Source organism: Lonchura striata, chromosome Z (genome assembly GCF_046129695.1).
Source record: "Lonchura striata isolate bLonStr1 chromosome Z, bLonStr1.mat, whole genome shotgun sequence".
Classification (NCBI taxonomy): Eukaryota; Metazoa; Chordata; class Aves; order Passeriformes; family Estrildidae; genus Lonchura; species Lonchura striata.
In genome coordinates this window covers 30,366,859-30,393,278 of record NC_134642.1, presented here as the reverse complement: position 1 = coordinate 30,393,278, position 26,420 = coordinate 30,366,859, and the positions used below count along the sequence as shown (strand labels likewise).

Genomic DNA, 26,420 nt, shown 5'->3' with positions numbered 1-26,420 from the left:
ATGGCCATACCTCTGGTTTTGCAGTAAGCAAAGCCAGCTGGGGAGATGTGGCCCATTTTCTGTCTTCTGCTAGAATTAGTTGTCAGACTAGATCATTTTTTTTTGAATGTAAGGCTTTGCAGACAGGGGTCTTAATGAGTAGGGATGATGGTTGTGTTATGAGAAGGGGTCACTAGTGAGTGTACCCATGCAGTACCTATGCAGACCAGCTTCCAAGACATTTCAGTGACAGATTTTTGAAGCTATTTCATCTTTTGTCAAAGAGACTTTGAGAAAAAAAGTCCATCATATGCCACAGGATCCATTTCCAGGATGTCCTCTCATAAACATGTAGTTACAGAAATTAGTTTCTGTTCTCTTGCCATTTTCCCAAGCACTCTTGCATTGTCCAAGAAGGGAGGGAGGGAGGGAGGGAGGAAATGGTGTGGGCCAGGCTGGGAGAAAGAAGTATGCTCTCTATCTTTTTCTCTCACCATTGATCAGTGATCCCACCAAAAACTTAGAGCCTAGAGCCAGACATAGTCACAAGCCTATGACAAAGCATAAGTGCTTGGAGTAGATTTCCTGCATCCTGTGTTACCTTCAAGAGCACCTACTGCTCCCAGTCAGAAGGTGGTAACCAGCAGAATCACTCTTGGCTGAGCCTAGAAACAGCCATGGAGTTTTCTTTCTATAGAGCAGATATGGGTACCAGCAGAATGGTGGCTGGCAGAAACTGATGATTACGAGTATGGTTCCAAGTCACCCATTATCTGCTCACATTCAAAGAAAGCACTGTTAGCTGTTTCACCACCAGCACTCATGGTCCCTATGGTGTTTTAAAGCCTCAGATACTTCCATTCAGCTGCAGACATGGTTAATGCTTCTATAATTTAAATGGAAGGTAAATCAGAGTTCAAACTCAATCCCTGCCCATGGTTGAATGCACAATGTAAGTGTTGCTGACCTTCTGGTAGATAAAAGACCTGCAGAGGAATGTGCTGGAGAGAAACAACAGAAGGAAGAGAGCCTATCTCTGAAAGTTTTGGTTTTGCTGTTACATTTACATCCTGATCTCAAAAGTAAAAGATAAGAAATTAATACATGTAATTATTAATTAATTAATTAATTAATTAATAATTTTCTTTCAGAACTCTGTTTTTAGATTATAATGTTTGTGTTAAAATGTGAAAATGGGAGAAAGTATCATCTCTTCTTTCTAAAAGTAAAGGAAGAATGTTGATGGCAGGAGAAAATATTAATTTTAGTGAGCAAAATCAAAACCTATGTTGATACTATCTTTGTAACAGTAATATCTGACAGATAATCCTTAGCTTATTTTAAATCTGTAATTATTTAGAATCATGTTACCCTAGTTGTCAAAATCAGTATTGTCTCTTTCTTCTTTTTGCAACTCTGTTTGAAATTAATGGGGAATTTGTTTTGCTTTGACTCCTCTCTCTCCTTTTCTCTTTTAAGGTCAACTCAGATCAAAACATACTCTTGGGATAATGCCCAGGTTATTTTGGTTGGCAACAAATGTGACATGGAGGATGAACGGGTAATCTTCACTGAGAGGGGAAAACATTTAGCAGAGCAGCTTGGTAAGAAATGACTCAACAAAAGCTTTCTGGTTGCTTTCATTTATTGCTACAATACTTGCAAAAAAAGCTCAGTCTGGTCAAAATATGTGTAACCAAGATCTCCTTGTCACTATTCCTATATAGGTAGGTAGATGAAAGGATATTTTAATAGTGGATATAATCTCATGCTGGTGGTTCTTAAATCATGTATATTCATAGGTTGATGACCTTATTTTTTAAAAAAATACTGTTTTCTGCTTGTACAATTACTTTTCCTGGTAAACAATTTCATCAGAATAATGTACCTTTCTATTGTATCTGTTTTAATAAGGGTTGCATACTTAAGAAAAAGAACTCCTTGAATGAATACATAAATGATTACTGTAAGTTAGTCTTTGAAAGATGACAGGAAATATTTAACAGAAGGCTATATCCAAAAAACTTACCAATATTTGTAAAGAACTGAGTTTCTCAAACTGCTTGCAGCCAAACCATTAACAGAGGATATTTATCTTTGCAAAAATACCTGCCATATTTTTATTTATTTTTCTATCTCTGTTCTTCCCACTTCTAATGTTTACTCATTGTACTAGGAGATAGGAATGTGTATGCATTGGACAAAGAGAGCCCAAAAATCTAACTGTATACCTTACTACAAACTTCGACAAGGTGCTGAAATGTTTAGCAACAACCATACATTTTCACTATAAAGTTTTAAATTTTCTTAAAGTCACATAAAAAAAATCTGAATTTCTATTCCTAGAACTATATTCCTATTAAAAAAAAAAAACAACAAAAAACCAACAAACAACTAATGCAAGGAATTGACAAGGCATCCCTAAGGTCATGAATTTTTCAAGACAATAAGGAACTTTGCATGTTTTACAGTCAAGAATCCTCAGATGTAATAACCAATGCTTGAAAAAAAGAAAAAAGGGTAATGAGATAGGTAACAAAACTCATGTTTCAGGCTTTAAAGCAAATTCTAACTCCTGGGGTTTAAAATTCAATCTTCGTGGAAGAAGATTATCCTCTATTTCCATATTTATCTACTCAGGAGGTTTCTTTTCTCAGATATATATCCTGTGGCTATCTCAAGGGCAGATTATTGTATTAGATAACTTGTGTCTCTGATCTAGTAATTTGCTGTAGTCAGACTGCACACACAATTGCTTACGTGTTTCCTGCACAGCTGCAATAATTTCTTAAATCTGCCCAGAGTGCAGAGTGGGTGCGATGATGTCAGGAACAGCAGAAGAAAGACTTTCGCCTAACTGTAGTAGATGAGATGGCCTTGCTGGCTGGTTTGGAGGGTATCCATTGTTTTTATACACACGGGACTGTCTTTTCTTTCTCTGGCAGTAAGTTGATAACAGCACTTACAGACAAGTTTTAAAAATAACAATATAGATTTTTGTGTCCAGCCATACATTCTAAAACTGTGGCCCCTTTGAACACAATGTTGATCACAGACAAAAGTCAGTAAGATTCACGAGTGCTGTACAAAAACTACACTGTGACACCCTCTGTTCTCAAGTGTGGTTTTATTTTCAGCCCTTGTTTATTTGAAGTCACTGAGAAAATGAACACATACATCTTCTGAGGTGAATATTCAGAAGGTCAAAGAGAGCACTGGGAATTTAACTCTCTGGGGAACATGATGTTCTGTTGAGAACAGTGTTATTGGAAAATGGGGCCTACTTTTGGCTCCTGACCTCTCTGAAAAGTATGGCCTTAAAGTTTATTAACAAGGTGTAATGATTAATTTCTTTAAATCACTGTGCTGGCTTATTTCTCAAGTGTAAACCAAAAAAGTGTTTAAATGAACCAAAAATAAGTCTCATTACTGTTGGAGGATGTCTGCTGAACTAGTCAAGTACCTTGTGGTACATCTGCATGTACACCTTTTTCATGGCACTATTCAATATTCAAAAAGAATGAAGGAATAGTTAGGAACTAAGACATCACCTTGAAGAAAAATTACAGAATCTTTATGAGGTCAGAATCTGTCTTGTTTGCTTTGAAGATTTTTTTTAATTTATTTTTAATACTATGACACTGACAATACCACTATGGATCATAGCTACAAACAGTGTTGTAGGTATTTTGTGAAAGATGTGAACTAGCAAACATGCAGTGATACTTTCTCTGATCATAGAAAATTATATTTGTGGGTCTCATGAACTGAATGCAATACATTTATATTCAATAGGCCTTTTGTATTTTTTTCCATGGATTTGTACAATGATATCTTTGAAGACATATAGAATCATGCCACCCACAACATCCTTTAAATATGCATAGTTTATCTGTTAGCTAGTGCTTCTTTGAATTAGCCCCCCTATAGTTTAATTTTATTTTTCTTCACTGTTATATTTTTACAAACATTGTACAATTGTTTGCTGCTACCTGCTCTGTACATCTCTGGGTTTCAGAGAGCTCTGTCATATTCCCTTTTGCTCCATAAGGTAGTTCCCAGAAAATTTAATTGTTCCAGGCATAAAGACACAAAGACATACATTAGTCATTCCTTATCATCCTATTCAATATTTTTTTAAAGTGTTTTTTTCAGAAATCAGTTCATGGTCATTTAACACAACAGCATCATTAACAGGTTAAATTTAGAATGAAATGAAAATAGATGAGATCAAATAAAGTCACATAACTTTTCCTCATATAAATATTATTCTAAGAATGTGTAGAAATGTAACAAACCAGCCAATGGAGAGAAATAATTAATGCAAGGTTAGTATTGATTTGCTAATGACAGCAAATATATTTAAAGAAGTTTGTTCATTAATTATTATCAAAAAAGGGTATGGAATAGAATTCTTATGATATTTTCTGTCTTCAGGAATATTTGCTCTGACTAGTACATGGATTGGCTATGGAGTGATTAGAAATATAATCAGCGCTTACACACTTTAAAGCATTTTAGTAAAACAAAAGTAGGAACTTCTTTTGAGCAAATTGCATGCACTCTTGCCAGCTGAATTGCTCACACAGTTTTCTGAGATATTGCTCTCATGCCTGTCAGCTAAACTCATACATTCATAAAAGTTTGGTGTTGATTATCAGAAGAGAAATAAAAGGAATGACTCACAGGTGGCTTGATGTCTTGTTTCTTCTATTCACGGTCTGTATCGTATATTCATATTATAATCTACATAAGGATTAGCCTAAGGATTAGCAGGTAGAGGTATGCACAGACCTTTGAATAAAGTCTGAATAACTGCACAGGGAAAGGGATAGCTGCATATCCAATTTGACATACAGTTTTTCCATTTATTTGGGCTTTTTTACTGTGCCTGCTAATTAGATACATCAATTTTTATGTGTAATTTGCTTTCTCAGGTTCTTCTTATACTTTGCCATCCAGGATCAACCATGTCTGGGGGCATTTATCATGTCTAAACATGCCCTAGGTTGCACTTGCCTGTTTTCTAAATTTATCCTGTCATGCTCTTTCTCCTAGAGGCCAACATCCAAGGTCAGAAAAGAAAATGAAACAGGCGTGGGTGAGCTCTCACACTCTCTTCTGCAAGGGGCAGCAGAAACCAAGACACACACAATAGTCAGGGAACCTGCAAAGGCCTCTGGATATTATGTGTGTCATAGTCAGCAGTGCCTGTGAGTTCAGCACCCCTCCACAGCTTGTCACTCAAAGAGATAGTAATTTCACCTCTCAGGTGTAACTACATACCTTATCACCATATTTTCTCTTCTTATTTGGGTGACTTTTTCTTTTTTATTATTTTTTTCTTATTTTTTTTCTTATTTCTTTTCTTTTCTTTTCTTTTCTTTTCTTTTCTTTTCTTTTCTTTTCTTTTCTTTTCTTTTCTTTTCTTTTCTTTTCTTTTCTTTTCTTTTCTTTTCTTTTCTTTTCTTTTCTTTTTCTTTTCTTCTTTTCTTTTCTTTTCCTCTTCTTCTTCTTCTTTAATTTTTCTTTATTTTTATTTTATTTTTACTTCCTTTGTTTTCTCTCTCTCCTTCTCTTCATTCCCAGTGCTTTGAAAATAATTTCCACCACAAACAAGAAGAAAAAAATTCTTACTTCAAACAGAATCATCCTTCCCTGACTATTTAATTTCCATTTGTTTTTGGCTCATATATTTATGTAAGTAATGGTTTTGCCAGGGAGACAACAGAGAGGATTGAGCTGTGATTGCATTTCTTCAAATTAAACCATTCAGCATGCTAGTAAGCCTGAAAGTGGGGCATTTGTCAGTGTTGGTGTCAGATCATACAGAGGGTGCAATTGTATGTGGTCCAACCCAGCCTGCAAGAGCAGAGCTGCTGCTGAGCTGGAAGAGGAGCACAACCAGTTTCTGAATCCTTCCAGGGCTGGGGCACTGGGCAGCAGTTCCTCAGAATCAGGGCTGGGGTGCACCCTCACCTGCCAGAACTATGAGCCCTGCAGGTAACACATACATTAGGCATCTGTGGATGTGCTGTGCTAGGCAGCTGTGAGTTTAGGCACTGAAGTGAAGAGACATTTTTAGTGCTGTAATTTTGGCACATAAGTCAGGAACCAAGTGGGAACTGACACCTCAGCACACAGTTTGCTAGATCAGCAAGTTCTGTTTTGCCTCTGTGGCTGACTGGAGACTGTGGTGCACAAGGCAGGGTCACCCACAGCTTAGAGAGCATGGACATATGGCTGAATCTAAATTTGCATTGAAAATGAAAATAATTGGGTTGTGCTGCAATATGCTGGTTCAAACTTCCATCCTTCACTGTTTTTTAGCTGTTTTTAATGAGCAAATGTTAGTTCCAGGGGAAAGAGACAGACTGACAGCACTGACAAATGCATCTTCTGTTTAGCTACAGCACAGACAGGATATTGGCAGAGCAATTACAGGCTCCTGTCCTCAGGATGCTCTTTTACTGAGAGGAAAACCAACCTGATGTTGCTTTCACATACTGGAACCTGCATTACAGCAAAGTTATTTAATAACAATGAGAAGCAAAGGTTTGCTCAGCCCATGTCTTCTGTAAACAGACACAAAAAAATCTTTGCCAGAAATCTAATTTATTACCCAAATGTCTTAATTTAAAAGGTATCTGGAAATTACAATCAAAATTAATATAACTGGAATTTATATTAAAGATTCTGTTCCAGAAGACTGGAAAATGAGATGTTAGCTAGAGTATGACCAGTAACAGCTCCTTGGGTCTCCTCATTCTGCCAAGCTGACAGTCCCCCTTTAGCTTTGTTGTGATTAATAAATTTAGACACTCTAAAGACTGGATACATACCTTAGCATTTCTGTTAATAATGTTTATCTTCCTTTTAATTCCCTATCTTGAATGGTGATAAAGCACTGCTCTTCACTGAGATATATTATCAGAGTCCTGTTCTGAGGCTCAGTGTTGTTTTCATAATTTTCTGATCATAGTCCAGCACTTGGGCTTGTTAGCACAGCAGAGATCCTATCCTATTGATCTAGAGAGTAAAGCACAGCAAACCAGAACCGCTGCCATAACCAGATAGTTGCTGATGTAGGAGATACTTTGAAGAACAGCAGTGGTCTCCAGCTACTTTCAGCCCAGTTTCCTAGGAGAGATGACCTTTGCAGTATGCCATGTATGTCCTTTCTCTCTTTGACTAAAAAATATTGACAATTCTGAGGAAGTGGACATCTGAGCAGAGGAGAAAGGTCTTGCAGGTGCCTTGACTGACAGCCTGTAATGTGAAACCAAAACTTATTAGATACTATTCATATCAGACAAGAAGGTAAGTGCCTGCCAGTGCCCCCTCAGAACTACCCACAGGATGCAATTTAAAAAAAATAAGGCCTTATTAACTCCTCTCCTTTATATACAAAGATATTGTTAAATTATTCCTTCCAATGACTTCCTGAAGGTTGCCTTTACATCCTACTCTTACAGAGAGAGCAGCTTCCTGCAGCCATTTCTTGCTCTGATGTTGCAGTCTCCTATTACTCCTCTCAATTCTGGATTGAACAAGATACTGACAAAAGCAGCACTAAGGACCACAGCTCAAATTTGTCTTCATGAAAGTTAAAAAGGATAGTTTTTGAGGGAACATGTCCTTGTGGACATCTGTAAAACATAACATCAGGGGTGATAAATTAAACAGTCTTTATTGCAGAAAAACACTCTGAAGCCAAAATGCCTCCTGCTCAACTTGTGAAACATCAGCATAGATCTTGTCTGTATTGTCTGTGGAAATGTTAAAATTTGCTGTCTAGCCTGTGCTCTTGATGTCATGTTTTCTCAGGAAGATGAGAGGGTGCAGAATGTTCTTCTATTTGCATATGACTCTGCTTTCTGGGCTTTTTTTCTTTCCTGTGTTTTGAAAGCAGACATAAACAAGTGTTAATGAGCAGTTATTAAGGAACCTCTACAGAGCCAGCACACATGTGAGGCAGAGAGTGTACAAAGTCAGTAATTCTGGCTGTGTGTATGATTCAGGAAAACCATCTAAATGTTCTGTGTGCATTGTAGATCACCAGGTGAACAACAGAAACATCCAGTGCCCTGTCTAGCTCTGCTGCTGTAGTGCTTTGTAGGAGCTGCCAAGAGCTTGCCAGCTTTCTTTTGAGTCAGTAGTAAGGAAAGGGGGAATCAGCAAAGGAAAACAGAATTAAACAAAAAATAAGGCATTTGAAATATAATATTCCATGTTTCACACACTTTGTACATATGTTCAAGCAACACTTTGATATGTTGGATTTGCTGAGTTTCAGCTCTGTTCTGCCTGACCTACCCACTTACCTCTTGGGCTTGTCTACACAATAATCTCCTCTGCCTGGCCTCATCCACATCAGCAGTATAGATAATCACAGGTGGTGTTCTCTGCTTCCCTGGACAGCACCAGATAACTGCCTCACACTTATACACTCATGGAAAATATTTTCTCCCAATTAATAATGAGCAGTGGAAAAAATCCCTGAAAAAAGTATTAAAGTCATAGAACTTTGGCTGCCATACACATGGGATTTATGAAGCTTAGGGTGTCTACGAGCCATCAGTAAAATAATTGCAAGATGAGTCAGGAGAGAAAGAGGTGTCATGGGAAAAAAAAAAGATCTGCAAAAGATTCCATAAGAAAATGAAAACAAACAGAATTCAAGTGCTGATTCCAGGCATGCATTGCTAGGAAAAATTCTGTTCAGCTCCTTGCAAGTGCTCCACAGGCAGGGTTTTCATTAAACAATCAAACAGCCAAATGAACCAATCTAATTTGTTGGGGTATCTTGCACAAGGTAATACTCTCATGAGAAACTGAATGCCTTGCCCAGGACAATCAGCTGCTGTTTAGGTACCTACAGGAGCCTCTCTTGCAAGAGTCTTTGTAAAGGTGTCTTTGGTTGCATCAGATGACATTCTGAGCTCCTGTTCTGCTAAATTTTTGTAATCCAGCTGGTCCTACCTGCTCAGTACATACCACGATGCTTTGACAGTGATTACCAGAAACTGCAAAAAATTTTTCTTAACTATCTTAATTGGCTTGAAAAGACTCTTCTGTGTTACCATTTCCACACCTGTGAGAGCAGTGTCTTACCTATGTGCAGCAGCATCTGTTTTACAGCAGGAACTGCCTGGAAGGAGCTCACATATATGCCCCATTCTCTTCTTGGGAAGATGGATATTTATTTGCACAGTCAAGCATATAAAAAGATCTATACACAGAAGGAGCTGTTTGGGCTAATTTCCCAGACTGTTCAGAATTCCCACGCAGACATTTCCAGTAAAGAATGCAGCATAAGTTTTATTGTGGAGACAACTGGGTGCTCAGTCATTTTCTCTCAGATCTGTCCATTGTTTCATCTGTGCAGAAAAGCCTAGCCTAGCAGGTCCAGGTAATTAATTTCCACGTTGATTGAATACCCCCATTGCCTGATATCCAACTATATCACTGCTATGACTTCAATTTCCTTCTTATATCGAAATCATATCTGAAGTTCCATAGAAATCTCCACAGTATTTTATTTGAATCAATTATTTTGTGCTTGACACTCTGTAACCCTCCATTTAATCTGGAGATGAGATGCCTTTTAAGCTTTCCTTGATGTTCTTATGCAAAACATCCTCACCAAGATAGTGGGCCTGTTTTCTTGATCTTATCCTTGTTACAGAAGTTCTTGGCATGGGCCTTCTCTGTGACTCTTTTCCTTTCATTTTCTACTTTTCTCTATCTAGTTCTCTTACCTAGATAGCATATCTGCTATTTCATGATCATCTGATATGCTCATATTTATAACTGTAAAAACTGTTCCACTCCTAAATGTTCTTTAGATTCAGTGTTCTTCCTATCATCTCCAAAGCTTTGGTGCACCATTCCCTCATTGTTACTCAACCCTTCTGCCCTATGATTCTGCATGTTCCTCTGTGGAACAGCTGCTTTCCTCCTTCTTCCTGTGGAGAAGACACAAAGTTGTGGAAGATTCTTGACTGCATTGCTGGGCTAGAGCTGCATGTGGGTTTCAACACAGCATACTGAAATTGTAGAGGATCCTACGTTCCCCAGGCAGCTCTCATGCATGGAGCTCTGCAGGAGGGCCAAAGCCACCAGCTTTGTACAGATGTACACTGTCTTTCCTCATTTTTCTTCTAGTTTAGGGCAAAGGAAATGTGCGAGCAAAGCTAAACTAAAGCAATATCTTATAGATTAAAACTATATTGGTGTATGTAATTTTTGTAAAAGGTCTTTTATTATTCACAGTTTTCTTGCTTTGCAGAGAAATGTGGAATGGAAAAGTTTTTATGAGAATGTATTCCCTGGTGAGCTTACCGTTACAATTCTTCTTGATGCTAACAGAAGTCTTTTGACCAAATAAATCCCTGTACAATATTTATAGCTTTTGTTACCTAATCTACCTATGAACACTGCTTATCTCCTATACCTTTAAACATTTTAGTACTTCATGGTACTTCAGTCCAGCACCTTATATAAATTAAAAGTACAAGAAAAGTTCAGAGCAGAGTTGAGTTTGTACTTTGCTTATTACTTCTTGCTGGGTTATCATGTCAAGATAAATATAATTATCTGCAGTAATTCTAGGGTAGAACTCAAATTGCAAAAGCTGAATGGACAACACTTTTAGGACTGAATGTGTAGATTACATTATCTTTAGATGACATACTGAATACATAATACTAATGTGACCAAAGTACTTGCATTTAAATTTCATATGGCCTATCAAAACAGAATAAAACAAAACATTAAAAAAATCAAACCAAACCACCAGACCCACAAATATTTGTTTTCTGTCCTGCCAGATATTTCAAGTAATTGAAATTTTCTGACAGGGATTTTTCTTATGCTTAAAGACAGTGGTAAGTGCACATTAATATTCAGATTTAATCAGAAGGAATCAAAATAATTATGCAAAGGGTAAGCCAGACTGTGCAAAGGCTTCTGTAAAGCTACCACTGAATCAGATATTCTGTAAACCACTTCAATATTGAACTCATAGGTAGTGAAAGACAGGAATGGAAGAAAGTTGTGAATTATAAGGGAATGGGTGAGCAATGTCCTAACTTGGGAAAAATGTGGGCAAAGTCCTAGAAAACAATAAATTAAAGAACACAAATGCTTTACAAAGGAAACAAGCATGTGGGAAGACACTGGCAGCAGCTTTCTAGTTTGCAGGCGGACTACCAAGCTGTAAACCTGGCCTAGATAAATGAGGCACATGTGGGAGGTCAGATGTGGTACAAATGGGGGCAGAGAAGAGAATGAAAACTGTCTCTGAATGTTCAACCCAGGAGGGCTTAGAACAGCTGTATCTGCTCTGTAAAAACTCCCAGTGTCCCTTAAGACCTAAGGATAACTCTAGTTTTTGCCTTTAGGCTAATCAGTTGGAATGAATAGGTGAAAAGTCCTTCTGCACAAATTAATTAAAATGTTTTCTTCATTACAGGCATTTCTGTTTGGGTTTTTTGGGTTTTTTATTTTTCTTTTTTTTTATTTATTCTGTTTGTGGAGATGGGGATCCCTTTGGTTCCATGGATTCACATCTAACTTTAGTAACTACCATATTACAAAAATATTTTATTGTCTTGCTTGGGTTTTTCCTGTACTTTTTCAAGTGTTACTTTGTATTTTGGCACCACCTTAATAACACAATAGAGATGGCTGTTTCCAACTGAATAATGCTCAGAGGAACATAATAGAAATGGAGCAACAGATTACTTGTTCCCAATGGCTGTACATATAAGGCTTTCCTAAAATAATTCTCTGAAAAAGGTATCAAGTTTTAGATTAAACTGTGCTAAAGTAGAATTTTTCTAAGGGAATATGTTTGTAGTGGTCCTAACTTCATCCAGCCTTGTATAAAGCCAGCAGCACTACTGTACGTACTCTGATTGTGTTACAATTTTAACTGCTCGTCTTTCACATGTGTGCTCTCACGTGTTTCCTTTCTAGTGTCTCTTGCTCAAGAGAAGTTTGTACATTTATTTGAGATACCAGAATATGCCTAGAACATAAACGTGTTCTTTATTTTCTTAGGCTTTGAATTTTTTGAAACAAGTGCCAAGGAAAACATTAACGTCAAACAGACGTTTGAACGACTTGTGGATATCATCTGTGACAAAATGTCAGAAAGTCTGGAGACGAATCCCACCATTGCTGCCAGCAACCAGAACACACAGCTAAAGGACACCCCTCCTCCACAGCAGTCCAACTGCAGCTGCTAATGCAGTTATCAGCAAAGGCAGCTCCAGTGTGTTCTATTGCCAACAGAGTATTTATGAATGGTTTATATGCCTTTATTTATACTGTCTTATTAATTTATTTGGGAGAACAGTCTTGTTTTACATCAGCTGTTTGACTGTGCATATGGGGATAGAGCAGTTTTTAGTCTGAAAGGATGATCCATATTTAGAACCTGGCTTTTGCATGCAGGGTGTATATTAATTTCTATTTTCTTTTTACTGTTTTATGTCACACTTCAGCTGGTGCCATGTCCTCAGACCATGTTTGCCTATAATTGTCTCTTGCTTCATCAGTTTCAAGTAATATAGTTGAATTGTTAGGGTAGTGGTCAGGGTGTTTTGACTTAGCTTCCTGATGCCACTTGTATATTTTCCTGACTGAAAATTAATTTAGAAGTATTATTGTAATGAGCAAATCCCTCATTCTGTCAGGTCACTTGTTAGGGACACTTCCTGGAGCACATTGCCTTGGAAAATCCACACTCACTATGTTACACATCCTGTCTGACTGAAAACTGCAGAAATCAAAAGAAAGTTAGGTCCTGGACCCAAAGCCATCAAAATTTACAACTGTTCATCAACAATTTCCAACTGGATGTGGATATACATTCCAGAGTCTCAGAGATATTAAGTACTTCATCCTGTTTGGACAACTAGGGTACTTTTATATAAGAGCTGCATGTCTAATTAATAATTTTCTGAAATTGGACTTAATTTCTCATTCTACCATTATGGAGATCCCAGTCTTACCTATCCCTGTAGAAGTCTAGGTAGCTCTTTCCATGTTTGCCTGCATGAGACATTAACCACACAGTCCTATATTATGTCTGACAGAGACAAATCCATTGTATTTGGTTGTTCATAGCCAAAAGCTGCCTTGTCACATTGCTGTCAAACCTGCATGCTTCAGTTTTCAGAAATTTCATCTCCCATTCAGTCACTGAGACAGCTACCTCCACAGTGTCTATAAATGTCTGCATTTTACTCAGACCTATTGGAGAAATGCTGATGGTGTCAGTGAACTGAAATTTGACCTGATTTTTTTCCCATTTATTTTGGCAAGAGATTTAGGATTTTTAAACTTTAGGAGAAATAAAACTGTCAACATTTCTAATGAATACATTGAAAATATCAGCAAAAAAACGTGAAGGTAGTTGAATGAAGTACACAAATTCTTTTATGGTAAAGTGTTAAAATAGTTATATTTTACAGTTTTTACTCCTTTAGTAATTGGTGGAAGTTTCTTAAATCAGTGTCCTGAAGTACTTTGTACAACTGCTTTACTTGCATCATAGTGACTTTTTTTACCCGAACAGCATAACTGAAGAAGCCCTGATTATTTTATTTTTCCTATTAGATAGAATTTAAGACAAGGCTGAAATTTTGTAAACTGTCAGAAATAGGGAAAAAATGAAAAATTAAATAAAAGGAAGTAACACATAGTACATTGAATGACTCACAACTACAAAGAAAGCCTTCTTTACAGTTTATGTTTTTTGAAGGTAACTTATGTAACTCCTGATGCACACTAAGAGAAAATGGTCTCCTTTTAAAAATTGATTAAATAATCTAAATACACTTTGACACAATAAAAGTTACTTCCAAACAAGTGCATAGACACATGTAAAGAGGATATACCAGGAGGGGTCTAACTGGGCTGCCTAAGTTAAATTAATCAATGCTGCCTTCATTCTGGGTCTTTAAACTATGTCTGTCTTGTAAGGTGGTTTATTTAAATAGTTTTCCCCCTAGTATACATTGAGAGTAATTTACCTCCATGAAGAGAAAGCATCTCCATTTTAGAGTGGAGAACCAGCCAGGTGAAAGAGATATGTGCTATCCAAACCATGTTCCTTTCTCTGTTCAGGGTGTTTTTTTCTTCCCCTCCCCATTTAACATACTTAGCATGTTGCTAAGTATGCTGAGAGATTTTCACTAGTACATTTTCACCCCATAGGTGTCAGCTGATTGGAAAAAACAGAAGTGGTACAAAGCTGAGCAAGTTCCATTTGAGATGCCTGCTAGGCAGTTTTCCATGTGTTTCTTTTTATGTCAGCAAATCCTGGTCAAGAAGAAGGAGCAGGAAAACCTTTAGATAGAATTCAGCTTCAGCTCTCAAGTTCTTTAGATGAGTATTAGGTTGTATTATTAGTCTGAACCATATCAGGCAAGGAGGGGAGAGACATAATCACATTGTCAAGGATCTTGGGCATATCCTGAATGATGCAGCTTGGCAAAAACTACAAGTATTCTTCCAGCTTTGCTCTGAGGTGTTTGATGTGAAATTGTCATATCCTATGCACAGTGCAATAAGGAAAAAATACTTCAAGGTGTCCCTTGCTGCAGTCACACTTTGCTTGTATTCCATTGCAATGAATTTAAGACCCTCTCTGGTTATGACCATTTAGACTTGGTGGTAGAAATACATTAGCATATATCTTTTTCAACAGATTGAGTGGTAGATAAAAAGTTATTTACTTAAATGGGATTAATTAATTTCTTTTCATTTTGCATCAAGAATCTAAGCAGAAGAGTAACTGCAAAATCTAAAGAGAACCCCTGCTTCAAGTTTTTGAGGCAACTAACTTGCTAGGCCTCCTTCTGCATGAGATGGGGTGGTGGGAGCAAGCAGCTGTCAGAATAGTGCTGCTCCTTAGAGTGCTAAATGCACGTTAAAAGGAAAAAGCTTATCTGAAATACAGCAGCAGAGAATGAGTCTGCATCTAAAATCTTCTCAACTAACACTCAGATGTTGTCATGGAGTTCAGAGTTAGATTAATTTTTTAAATGTTCAAATAAAATATTTGGAGTTTTTCAAGATAAGACTAAAACCCTGGGAAAACCACTTGACCCTCTCAGTTGACACTATTTTGAGTAGAAGGTTGGAAAGGATGACCTGCTGTTGTCCCATCAAACCAAATTTATCCTATCCTTACTTTTACTGAAATTGAAAATATGTGGAAGTTCAAACAGAATTTTTCTTTTCAAACTGGGTTACTTACTGTCAGAAAAGTAGGCTTTGATATTCCATCACAGGTTAGCTTTTGCAGTCACATGCTTCATGGCAATATTGAGTTTCTCCTATAAAGTTGGTCACATTTAGACCATGAGCATCATGATCTCAGTACCTCTCTCAACAAGAACTTGCCATTTGTAGAGAAACAGTAAGGACAGAAAAGCTTTTGAGTAGTAACTTACCAAGCATTCCTCAAATATTCCAAGAATTCAGAGGGGACTAGCAGTGTTAGGATTTTCATTATATGTAAAATTGTTCCTTGGTCGCCTATGGGATAGATTATCCAACAGCAGCCTGTGTCAATCTGGTTCAGTTCCTCTAGACTTAAAGGATAGAACTGCAGTTTTCTTAAATTCAGGCAGGCTGAACATTTTTGAAGAACTTGTCACGACTTGATCAAGGGCCTAAATTTAAACAATGTATTGTTCTTCACATTAATCCAGTAGTCACTGATTATGCGTTCCTGGAGGAGACAAGCAGGTTTTGGTTATATCCCTGACTATCCAGTGGAGTGGCACAATTCCTTAAAGTACCAGGCTACAAAGCACTATATTTTGTGATGGAAGACGGGAGGGCTCAGATGAAAACTGGGATAGCAGAAACAAAACTACTTTCAGCCTCACCACAAATATTAGTGAAAAAGTTCTTGCACACCTTGCATTAATTTGTTGTACTTTCAACATAGACATAAGACTGAATGTCACAACAAATAATTGGTCCAGCCATAGATACCTAATCCTACACAATGCTTTTTCCGAGTTATGATCTAGACTAAAGTTTATAGCAGCAGGGTAATCCTGTGCATGGGCCGTGCACCAGCCTTATCATGCTCTGACAATGTGCTGCTTTCTGTACCTTCAAGCTACTGGTCAGAAAATACCTTGGGAGCACCCAGGAACATGGGGATTGACTGGTTCCTGTGGTGCCTCTGGCACCAACCTGCCAAAAAGCTAGCCAGCCCTGCTGGGTTGAACATTCAGATGCATGTTTTTGATTCTTTTAAGAGTTCATGTTCACAAGTTACAAGTGCAACTGACTTAATTCTGTGTCTGTTATTTTTGGTGGTGGTGGTGGTTATAGACTTGTTCATTTGGTGTTTTAAATAAATATAAACTAGCTTAATTTTCTGTCAAAAAATACTCTTTCTGAACAGCTGTGCAAGTGACTGTTAAGTGGAATTGTTTGTTCCTTTGTGCTTATACTTAAGGCAGCGCCTAGAGAAATTACCTGAGCAACTACATCTATGTGGCCTTTTCCAGAGCACCAGTCTGAAAGATTTAATTTTTTCCCAGTCTGCTCAGCTCAGCTGTACCATCTTAATCTTATTTATTTTAGAAATGAAGTGCTATTTTAGGATACACAAAATTTGCTGGAGTTTAATCCCAGCTTTGAGAATGCATCAAATTTACCACTTTTAGGGAAAAAAGAAACAAAAATTCTACAGTTGGTTGTTTTGCATTTATTTCTTCAGAGCAGACAAATGATGTTGCAATTGCATTCCAAGAGAAACCCCCTTATAAACTCCACCTCTACATAGCTACTGTCTTCTATATTTGTTTTTAGAGAAGTAAGTTTTATTATTTACATTTTTACAGGCATCAATTAAATTTCAGTTCTGATAGATCGATTCCTTCTTGGCCTGTTTCATATAGACTCACAATGTATGAGCCTAGTTCTTCTTTAGCATGACAGATTTAGCAGTGTGAGATCATGAGTTTGAAGCCTCATAGATGCATCTTCAGGGGGTTTAGCAACATATCTTCACCTATACCAACAGGTGAATAAGTTATGTTAATTTGCACCATTGATCCATACATTCTGACTCCAGATTCTGCAAGGCTGCTCACTTGTCCAGTCTCATTTAAAAAGGCAACATATTTCAATTACTTGAATGAGCTCTACCAGTTTTATGTAGCTCACCTTTGCAAATTAAGCTTTTTTTTTTCTTTGTTTATCCATGGGTGTTCAGTGAAGAATTTGTGACTACACACATATTATATGCACATATATACAGCAGTACATCTTTGATACTCATTCATATATTCAATGCTACTTTTCCCAAATTTATCCTTAAATTGTCATTACTGCTGGAAATTAAATATGTTACCATTTGAAGACCATAGGCTTATTAACCATGGTTGCAGCAGAGGTAGATGGCTTGTCATCTGTACGATAAGGTACTTGTTATCTGATCTGGGGGGGAAGCAAAAGTCCTGATTTTCCCACAACTTCACATTCACTTATAAAACACAAATATGAAAGTTAGACATTGTTTACCATTTCTGGTGGTAAATTTCCTCAAGTAATTCTGACATGTACCTGCAACTAGTGATATATGAAATGTTTGTGCTGTAACTCCTGTTTGGTATTTTGTCAGTAATGTCAGATGTGTTGTGACTCAGTTGGACCGTCACAATGTGTAACCTATATCCTAGCATTCGTGTATTTCAATTGTCTTACATGTTGCATGAAAAAAATGTTTTAAAAATAGATATTTTTTCTATTTTTGAATACCTCAAGACTGAGGAATCATGGGCCAATAAGTGCAATATTTAATTATTTACTCAGTGTATATAAACTTGTGTGAAAGGGAGAAGCATCATGTATGTGTGATAACCTGTTGATGATGACTATGTGGCTTAAGATTTCTAGTAAATGTACACGTCTTGTAGAAATATTATATAGTAAACACTTTACCAGTGTAGTGTAAGAATATTCTTAAGTAACTTAAGCTATTTTTCATATATGAGACTATGGTTACAGATATTTGTATGTTTATAGCAAGTGCATGTCAATTTTACTTTTAGAGTTTTGAGCAACCTTTTTTGAGAATTGTCATGTTACACCAACACTAGTGGGACAGGCCTTCTGTCAGAAAATTATTTACACCATTTATAAAATGTCTGCCTATATTTTTTAAAGCATGTTCTCTAGAAGCATTAAAAGAACCTCTTGGAGCTCAGCATTTATGATGAGTTAATTATTCTTAAAGAATCAGTTACATGCTCTGTCTGCCTCTATTGCATAATATAATGTGGACACGTTTTCTTTAATATGATACAGTTAATTTATAATACTTACCTGAAATAATAAATAGGGGTACCCAATATTCTTGCAGATGACTTGGCAGACTTTGGTTGGTGCCCTGGTTTAACATGTTTGCAGACAGCTTCAAGGTCACAGTCAGCAGCAGAGCAGTTGACCTAATTGGTAATCACCCTTGGGTACATTTGGGACCTGAAGCCCTGAATCACTGATCTGCCATGGGTTCCCAGCTGTGCCCATAGAGCCTGCAGAAAAGCTCATTCTGTTAATTTTTGCTAAATCTCCAGCTTCAAAGGCATGTGTCATCTGCATTAGGAATTTACTAAACAGACACAGGCCACTGAGTCTGGGCCATGGGGAAGAGCTGGGGAATTGGTTTTGCCAGACAATTTTCCTAAAAAATGTACATTCATTAGTGCCACGCTAAAAGGTACATAAGTAGATTTTTAATTTTATTTAATGCATTTTTGTGACAATTTATGAGGTTGAATCAGTTATGGGTTTTTGTTGTTTTGCTTTGTTTTGTTTTGTTTTGTTTTGTTTTGTTTTGTTTTGTTTTGTTTTGTTTCTAATTTGCTTGATCTGGAAAATAATGAAATTCTAAGGCCTAATGGAAACTGGTATCAAGGGTTTCCTTTCTGATGTCATCAAATACATTCTCTGACAAAGTAAAGCAGCCAAATTGCATTAAGTAGCACATGATAGTACTTGCAATGACCTGAAAAGTCCTTAAAAACCATTATTTGTACCTAATGCCATTAAAACTTCTGCAAAATTATATAGACCAGAGTGAAATTAAAATGTATGTAGATAGAAATTTGGTATTGCTTAATAGAAAAAGGAAATTCTTGTCATCATTGTTGCTGAGCAACAAAGAGTCAGAATATGAGGTACCACTGAAATGGAAATGTACTGCCTGCTACAGGACTCCCTAAACTTTTTATTGTTAAGTGACCTGACAGTTCAAGGGCTGGCAGATAATTTTACCTAGCTTTTTTATAATTCCTCACAGACATGTGATTACATGCACGAAAATAAATGCTTTCCTTGATAACATGTAGCTGTTCTGGTTCTCTCAAACCAACGTGTTTGCTGAACTGTTCTTGAAGAAAAATTGAAGTACGTGTTTAGGATACCTTTGTGAGGGGGTGAGACTCAATCTGTGCCTTCTCCCCCGACTCTTACTGCAATATAGCTACTGTGGTTTTAAAAAATAGGTTAGCTAAAATGCTGCTGGGTGATAAATTTTGTGAATTTTCTCCATAAATCCATGGAAGCTCGTCTGAATGTTCAGTACAAGTTTTATCCACATGGAGAGTTTAATTCTGTGCTGACGTAGCAACCATGTGTATTCCATTGGATATTCTTTTTGTGTGTGACTTCTGTATACCAAGTGGATCTTGTTTGTTTAATTTTTTTGCTGAAAGTTTTTTTTTCCTTTTGCAGTTACAATAAATATTCAAGAGACTATATTCATGAATATCTCAATTGTGGTGACATGGTCTTACACTCCACCCCTCTCCCTCCATTTATTTCCTTTTACTTACTAAAACTGGAAAAGAATAACTACATTTTTTACTAAATGATCAACCAAGATACCACATCTGCAGTAATTCATTTCATTGTAGATCTGTATGATTTCCACAGAACTCTCTGGGAACTTTGCCCTAATAGTCTGAAAGATAAACATTTGTTAGACATTTCCCTAGCAAAAGCACGCTGCCTCTAAGGTGACTCTTCAAAATAGGGCATTTTTTCTTTTGATTTTTTTCACAGTCTAAACTGCTTAACAGTATATGTGCTTTTTGGACACTGTTATTACTTCATCATGTAATCTTAGTTCAAATGCACCATCTCAGTTGTGGTGGGTGGTTATTTCACACAAATTATGATGCATCACTGTCCAGTTTTGGCTTTTTCCAACAATTACACGCACACTTGTTCTAGTTGGAACCCTGTCATGACTCCTGAATTTATTTTGCCTCCACATAAATCCTAATCTTCAATCAGTTTGTTAATCAGGTTTCACCATCCCCTGTCCCACTCAACTCCTGTGAGCAGGTGCCTACCTACAAACTCCTTTAGCATGTGTCCCTTCTCACTGTTCTACTGTGTTCCAGCCAAGTCCCCCTATTTTTTCTAGTATATTTACATGTCATCTGTAAAATATCTCATGATAATTGCTTGATTTTCTCTCAACATTGAGTGCTTCCTTGCTTGCTGTTTGTGATCCTGTATCTCTAGACAGGTTTTTGCTGAAGATTCTGCTTGTGCGGCTCACTGCCCTCACACAGAGAGCATCTTTTTGTAGCATGGACTCTTGTCACCAAATCACATCTGTGAATGAAGCTCCTTCATTCCTTCCAGATACTGGCAAATGTAGTGTCTTTTTCATCTACCTCCCTCATTCCATTGCTTTCTGAGATCTGTCCTAATGTACTTGCTCTGTGTATTAGAGAGAGTGGAAGACAAGAAAATGAGGTGTAAGAGGGAAAGGATAGCAGGGAAAAGACAGATAATTTCTGATGGATTCCTTGGAATGAGAAAATTTTTAGCTGATTTTATTTTGAACATGCTGAAAGTTTTAAAGAACTAAACTAGTGAAAGTCACAGATGGGTAGATAGATGAGAAAAGTGATCTATCAGGATAAAAACTCTCTCAGCAATAGTATTTCTTGCTCAAGGAATACAATTTTTATCCTATTTCCAGTCAGAAGGCTGAAGCCAAAATGTTTCTAACTATCAAAAAAAAAAAAAATGTCAAACAGGCAGAATATCCCAGTGAAGTAAGAGTGGGCGACTTAGCAATGTGATCCACCAAAACTGAGAAAAACAAGTTGTGGCTTACGCCCAAATGAGGGGAGTCAGCAAGTAGTGGAAAACTGAGGGTTAGTTGCATTTTGTATAGATCTGGGCAACTCTTGAGCTGCAAAGTGAAAAACAGAGGTGCCATCAAAAAGCTGAAATGTCTTTCTACACCTGTGTACCTGTTGGCACTAATGCAAGATCCTGAAGAAATTAACTGTAAGACAGAAGATTTACAATGTAATTGTCTCTTGTGAAAAAGGGATGTGCTTTAAACTATAGTGAACACAGGTCATCAGCGGCAGGCACAGACTGTAGGAAGCTGGTATGAGATCTTGTTCTCTATGATATCCCAGCCAGGGTGTCTTCTGTTGGGTCTGGTCCTAATGCTCCACTGGGATTGGAGAAGCTGGAGGTGATGAATGAGTGGCAGGATGAAAAGGCTCCAGCCCTGGCTAAGCCTAGGAGGGAACACAGGCAGCTCTGCAACCCACTGCAGTGCAATGGAAAATGAGACCAGAGACTGTTCCATCTGAGGAAAAATTGTGTGAAAGGTGCAAATCCCACCCAAACTCCCAGTTGTTGGGAAGATAAAAAACATTGTCTTCGAGAGTTAGGAACTCTGGTATTACACTCTTCACTTCCTAACAGCTGCCCCTGAGGAGGCTATCTGGGGTCTCCACAAGAAGCATCGTGGTTTCCTGAGGAGACACAGCTTTTTCCTCATATTCAAGCAAGTGTGAAGAGTGACCTTGGACTGCCAATTATCATCCCTATTGAGGCAGTGTATCTAATCCAAATCAATTGTGCTAGGTACAGACAATCAGCATGCTCACAGCAGAGCAGCTACACTCTGTGGCCCCTACAGGGTGTTCTGAGGCCCCAGGAAGTGCATACTCTCTTGTTTCAAGTAAATGCCTGCGGTTAGAGAACAAGCACGTGAATAGCTGCAGAGCATCTGGGGATGTCACACAAAATAACTGTGTCTAACCAGACTATAGATTTTAAAGCTTAGATAGGATTCTAGAAATAAAATCTCTGCCCTGCTTTTCTTTCAAGAAGATTTGCCCTAAGAGATATATCTTCATTTTTATTGTTTTCTTCAATACTTTTCCAAGCAGGAGAAGGCTTAGCTCCTGACTCCAGCAGCTCCAGTCCCTGTGCAGGCCAGCAGCACAGTGCACACAGCCCAGCCACCCGTGCCCTGCAGCCATCGGTTCAGGCAGCATCTGCTCAGTGTCTCAGAGTGGAACCTGCCTTTGGACTGTCTCTTTTATTTCTGCTGGGGAACAACACCATAAATTGTGTGGAAAGTAAAGCCCACTCCAAACTGAAGTGTCTCTCTTCAGTAACTAACAACAGGGAGATGAGTTTTGCCTTTGCTGCATGAGGGCACCTAACCATCCACATGCCACCTGGCATAGCAGAAAGACACCAAGGTTTTGCTCTATGTCCTAGTTTAGGGCAAATTTGGGAGAAAAACTCTGGATGGAGCCCCCAGAAAACAAACCCCCACAGCCCCTCCCCACCCACATGGTTTGGGAAAAATTTTCTCTGAGAGAAATGGAAAAGAACCTGTTTATTTAACAAACAAGACACTCACCAGCACCAAAGAAAAAAAAAATTAACAACACCAGATGACAACAAAATTCTTTCACCACTCGGAAGAGATGACAAATCCAGAAAGTCTTTCCTGGGAGTGGTCGCCCAGGTCTGGATGCTGGGGATTGCTCTCCAGCCCTGAGGATATTTTCTGCAGATCACAGAGCACAGGCTCTCGGTGTTCCTCGGTGTTTCCCAGGTCCCAGTCTGGGGCAGGTTGGAGGGTATTCACGGAACAGAAAGGAAAAAGAAACAGTCCAGGGAAAGAATTAGACTGCTTAGCTGAACTAACTAAAAAGCAAAGGCAAAAGCAGAAGCAAGCAAGCAAAGCAAAGCAAGTGAAAGCCAGCAAGTAAAGCAAAGCAAGCCAGCCTGCACTAGCCTCTTCTAGACAGCAGACCATGGGGGGAGGTGAACCAGCTGATAACAAGACAAAACAAACCTTCACTTTCAGAGTCAGTTCTGAAAGCACAGAACATAATATCAAACATAAACAGAACACACGATTGGAGATACAAACACCATAACGTCACCCTAGGACATTCCAACCCTTATCTCCATATCTTCAACATCATGTAAAACCTCCATCAAGTAAAAACTTCCATCTTTCACTTACTCATACACATTTCCTTCCTTCTCACTTACTCAAACCTTTGACACTTACACATTTCCTTCTGTCTCATGTCTGTGTGTTTTCATGTACAGACACTGGCAGTAACATCCAGCAAACAGTGATATTTGCACATGAGTCTCACCCCACAATCAGATCTCCCTGAGGTACACATTGCTCCATCTCTCTGCATTATCCACCATGTACAACCTGGTCCCTGAGCAAAGGCAATCCCACAAATGGGTTTGTCTGTACTCGAGGCAGAATTGATCCACACTGATTTCCCTAAAAAACCTATGACATGTGCCACTGGAACTTTATCTCCATCTACTATATTCAGGGTCTCAGACTAGGCAGGACCTGCTCGACTGGTGGAACCTTGGTTGTTAACTAGCCAGGTGGCCTTTGCTAAATGTTGCTCCCAATTTTTGAAAGATCCCCCACCCAATGCTTTCAAGGTGGTTTTTAACAGTCCATTGTACCTCTCCACTTTGCCGGCAGCTGGTGCATGGTAGGGGATGTGGTACACCCACTCAGTGACATGTTTCCTAGCCCAGGTGTTGATAAGGCCATTCTTGAAATGAGTCCCATTGTCTGACTCAATCCTCTCAGGGGTGCTATGCCTCCAAAGGACCTGCTTTCCAAGGCCCAGAATGGTGTTACGGGCTGTAGCATGAGACACAGGGTAGGTTTCCAACCCTCCAGTGGTGGCTTCCACCATGGTCAGCACGTAGCGCTTCCCTTGGAATGTCTGGGGCAGTGTGATGTAGTCAATCTGTCAGGCCTCCCCATACTTCTACTTGGACCACCTCGCACCATACCACAGGGGCTTCACCTGCCTGGCCTGTTTGATGGCAGCACACATCTCACAGTCATGGATCACCTGAGAAACACTATCCATGGTTAGATCTACTCCTCGTGCCCACATATAAGTGCATCTCTACCCTGATGGCCTGAGACATTATGGGCCCATTGTCCTAGGAACAACTCTCCCTTGTGTTCCCAATCGAAGTCTATCTTTGACACCCTTATCTTTGCAGCCTGATCTACCTGCTGATTGTTTTGCTGCTCTTCATTAACTCTGCTCTTGGAAACATGGACATCTTCGTGGCAAACCTTTACAGGTAGCTTCTCTAGCCGGGTAGCAATATCTTTCCATTCTTCAGCAGCCCAAATTGGTTGTCCTCTATGCTCCAGTTAGCCTCTTTCCACCTCTCTAGCCACCCCCATAGAGAATGGGCTACCATCCATGCATCAGTATAGAGGCAGAGCTTTGGCCAATTCTCCCTTTCTGCAATGTCTAGGGCCAGTTGAATGGCTTTGAGTTCAGCAAGCTGGCTTGATCCACCTTCTCCTTCTTGTTGGCTGGTGGGGACATAGCTATGATCTTGTTGATGACATCTGTCATCTGTAGGATGATGACAGATGACAGATGTCATCTGTAGGAATCTGATGCCATCCATCTTGCCACTTCACTCCCAGGAACTGGACCTCTCAAGCAGGTCCTTTCACTTTACTCTTCTTGATGGCAAAACCAGCTTCCAGGAGGATTTGGATGATTTTCTCTCCTTTCTCGAACACTTCTGCTGCTGTGTTCCCCCACACAATGATATCATCAATATATTGTAGATGTTCTGGAGCCTCACCCTTTTCTAGTGCAGTCTGGATCAGTCCATGGCAGATGGTAGGACTGTGCTTCCACCCCTGGGACAGTCAGTTCCAGGTATACTGCACTCCCTTCCACCTAAAGGCAAACTGAGGCCTGCATTCTGCTGCCAGAGGAACGGAGAAAAATGCATTGGCAATATCAGTAGCAGTGTACCACTTCACTGCCTTGGACTCCAGCTCGTACTGGAGTTCCAGCATGTCTGGCACAGCAGCACTCAGCGGTGGAGTCACTTCATTCAATGCACGGTAATCCACAGTCAATCTCCATTCTCCTTCAGTTTTACGCACAGGCCAAATGGGGCTGTTGAAGGGTGAGTGGGTTTTGCTGACCACCCCTTGGCTCTTCAGCTCTTGGATCATCTTATGGATGGGAACCACATCATCTCGAGTTGTTCTGTACTGTTGACGATGCACTGTTGAAGTGGCAATTGGTACTTTTTGTTCTTCTGCCTTCAGAAGTCCTACTGTAGTTGGATTCTCAGATTCTCAGACAGTCCAGGCAAGGTGTTCAATTGCTGAATGCCCTCTGTCACTACAGCTGCTATCCCAAATGCCCACCTGAGTCCCTTTGGGTCTTTAAAATACCCCCATCCAAGGTAATCTGTGCCCAAAATACGTGGGGCCTCTGGGCCAGTCACAATAGGGTGTTTCTTCCACTCATTTCCTGTCAGACTTACATCAGCTTCCACCAAGGTAAAGTCCTGTGATCCACCTGTCACACCGGCAATAGAGACAGATTCTGCCCCTACGTGTCTCAATGGAATTAACGTGCATTGTGCACCAGTATCAACCAAAGCCTTATATCTTTGTGGTTCCGATGTGCCAGGCCAGCGAATCCACACAGTCCAGAAAACACGGTTTTCCCTTGCCTCTACCTGGCTAGAGGCAGGGCCCCTCTAAGCCTGGTTATCCTTCTTGCCTTGGGCGTATGTCTTAGAGGCTCCTTCAAGGGGATCAGACATGTCATCATCATCATCATGCCTGGCAGTTTGGCTACGGGCAACTGGAGCTGCTCACCTTTTGGTGGAACTTTGCCTCTGAGTCCTGCTTGCTTCAATTCATGAACCTTTGTGCCAGAGCAGCAGTAGATTTTCCATCCCATCTCCTCATGTTTTCTCCACAATCATGTAGGAAGAACCACAGCTCAGCTCGTGGGGTGTACCTTCTCTCCCCATCTGAGGAACGTCTACGTTGGATACTAGAACTGCTGAGGTTTGGAGAAGGTCCTCCTTAATCTCCTCCCTGAGTCTCATATGATTCTCCTCTATCTTATCTTCTAATTTCTGCAGAAGTGCTTCTACTGCTGCAATTCTGGCATGGGTTGGGCCATGTACAGCATCTGCATATGCTCGGAGTTTCCTTGCCATGTCGAGCACAGTCTCATCCCTCTCATCCCGCTTCGTTATTGCTACAGCAGAAGCAT

At 39.1% G+C, this 26,420-nt stretch overlaps 1 protein-coding gene across 1 annotated transcript in view; it reads left to right on the top strand.

Moving 5' to 3' along the window:
* RAB3C (RAB3C, member RAS oncogene family) overlaps nucleotides 1-19,784 on the top strand; it is a 121,565-nt gene extending 101,781 nt beyond the window's left edge. The window contains exons 4-5 of the mRNA XM_021534337.3: nucleotides 1,459-1,583; nucleotides 12,046-19,784. Coding sequence (XP_021390012.1) covers nucleotides 1,459-1,583; nucleotides 12,046-12,233 — 313 coding nt within the window. The 3' untranslated portion in view covers nucleotides 12,234-19,784. The remainder of the gene's footprint in view (nucleotides 1-1,458; nucleotides 1,584-12,045) is intronic.
* Nucleotides 19,785-26,420: the final 6,636 nt, after the last annotated feature.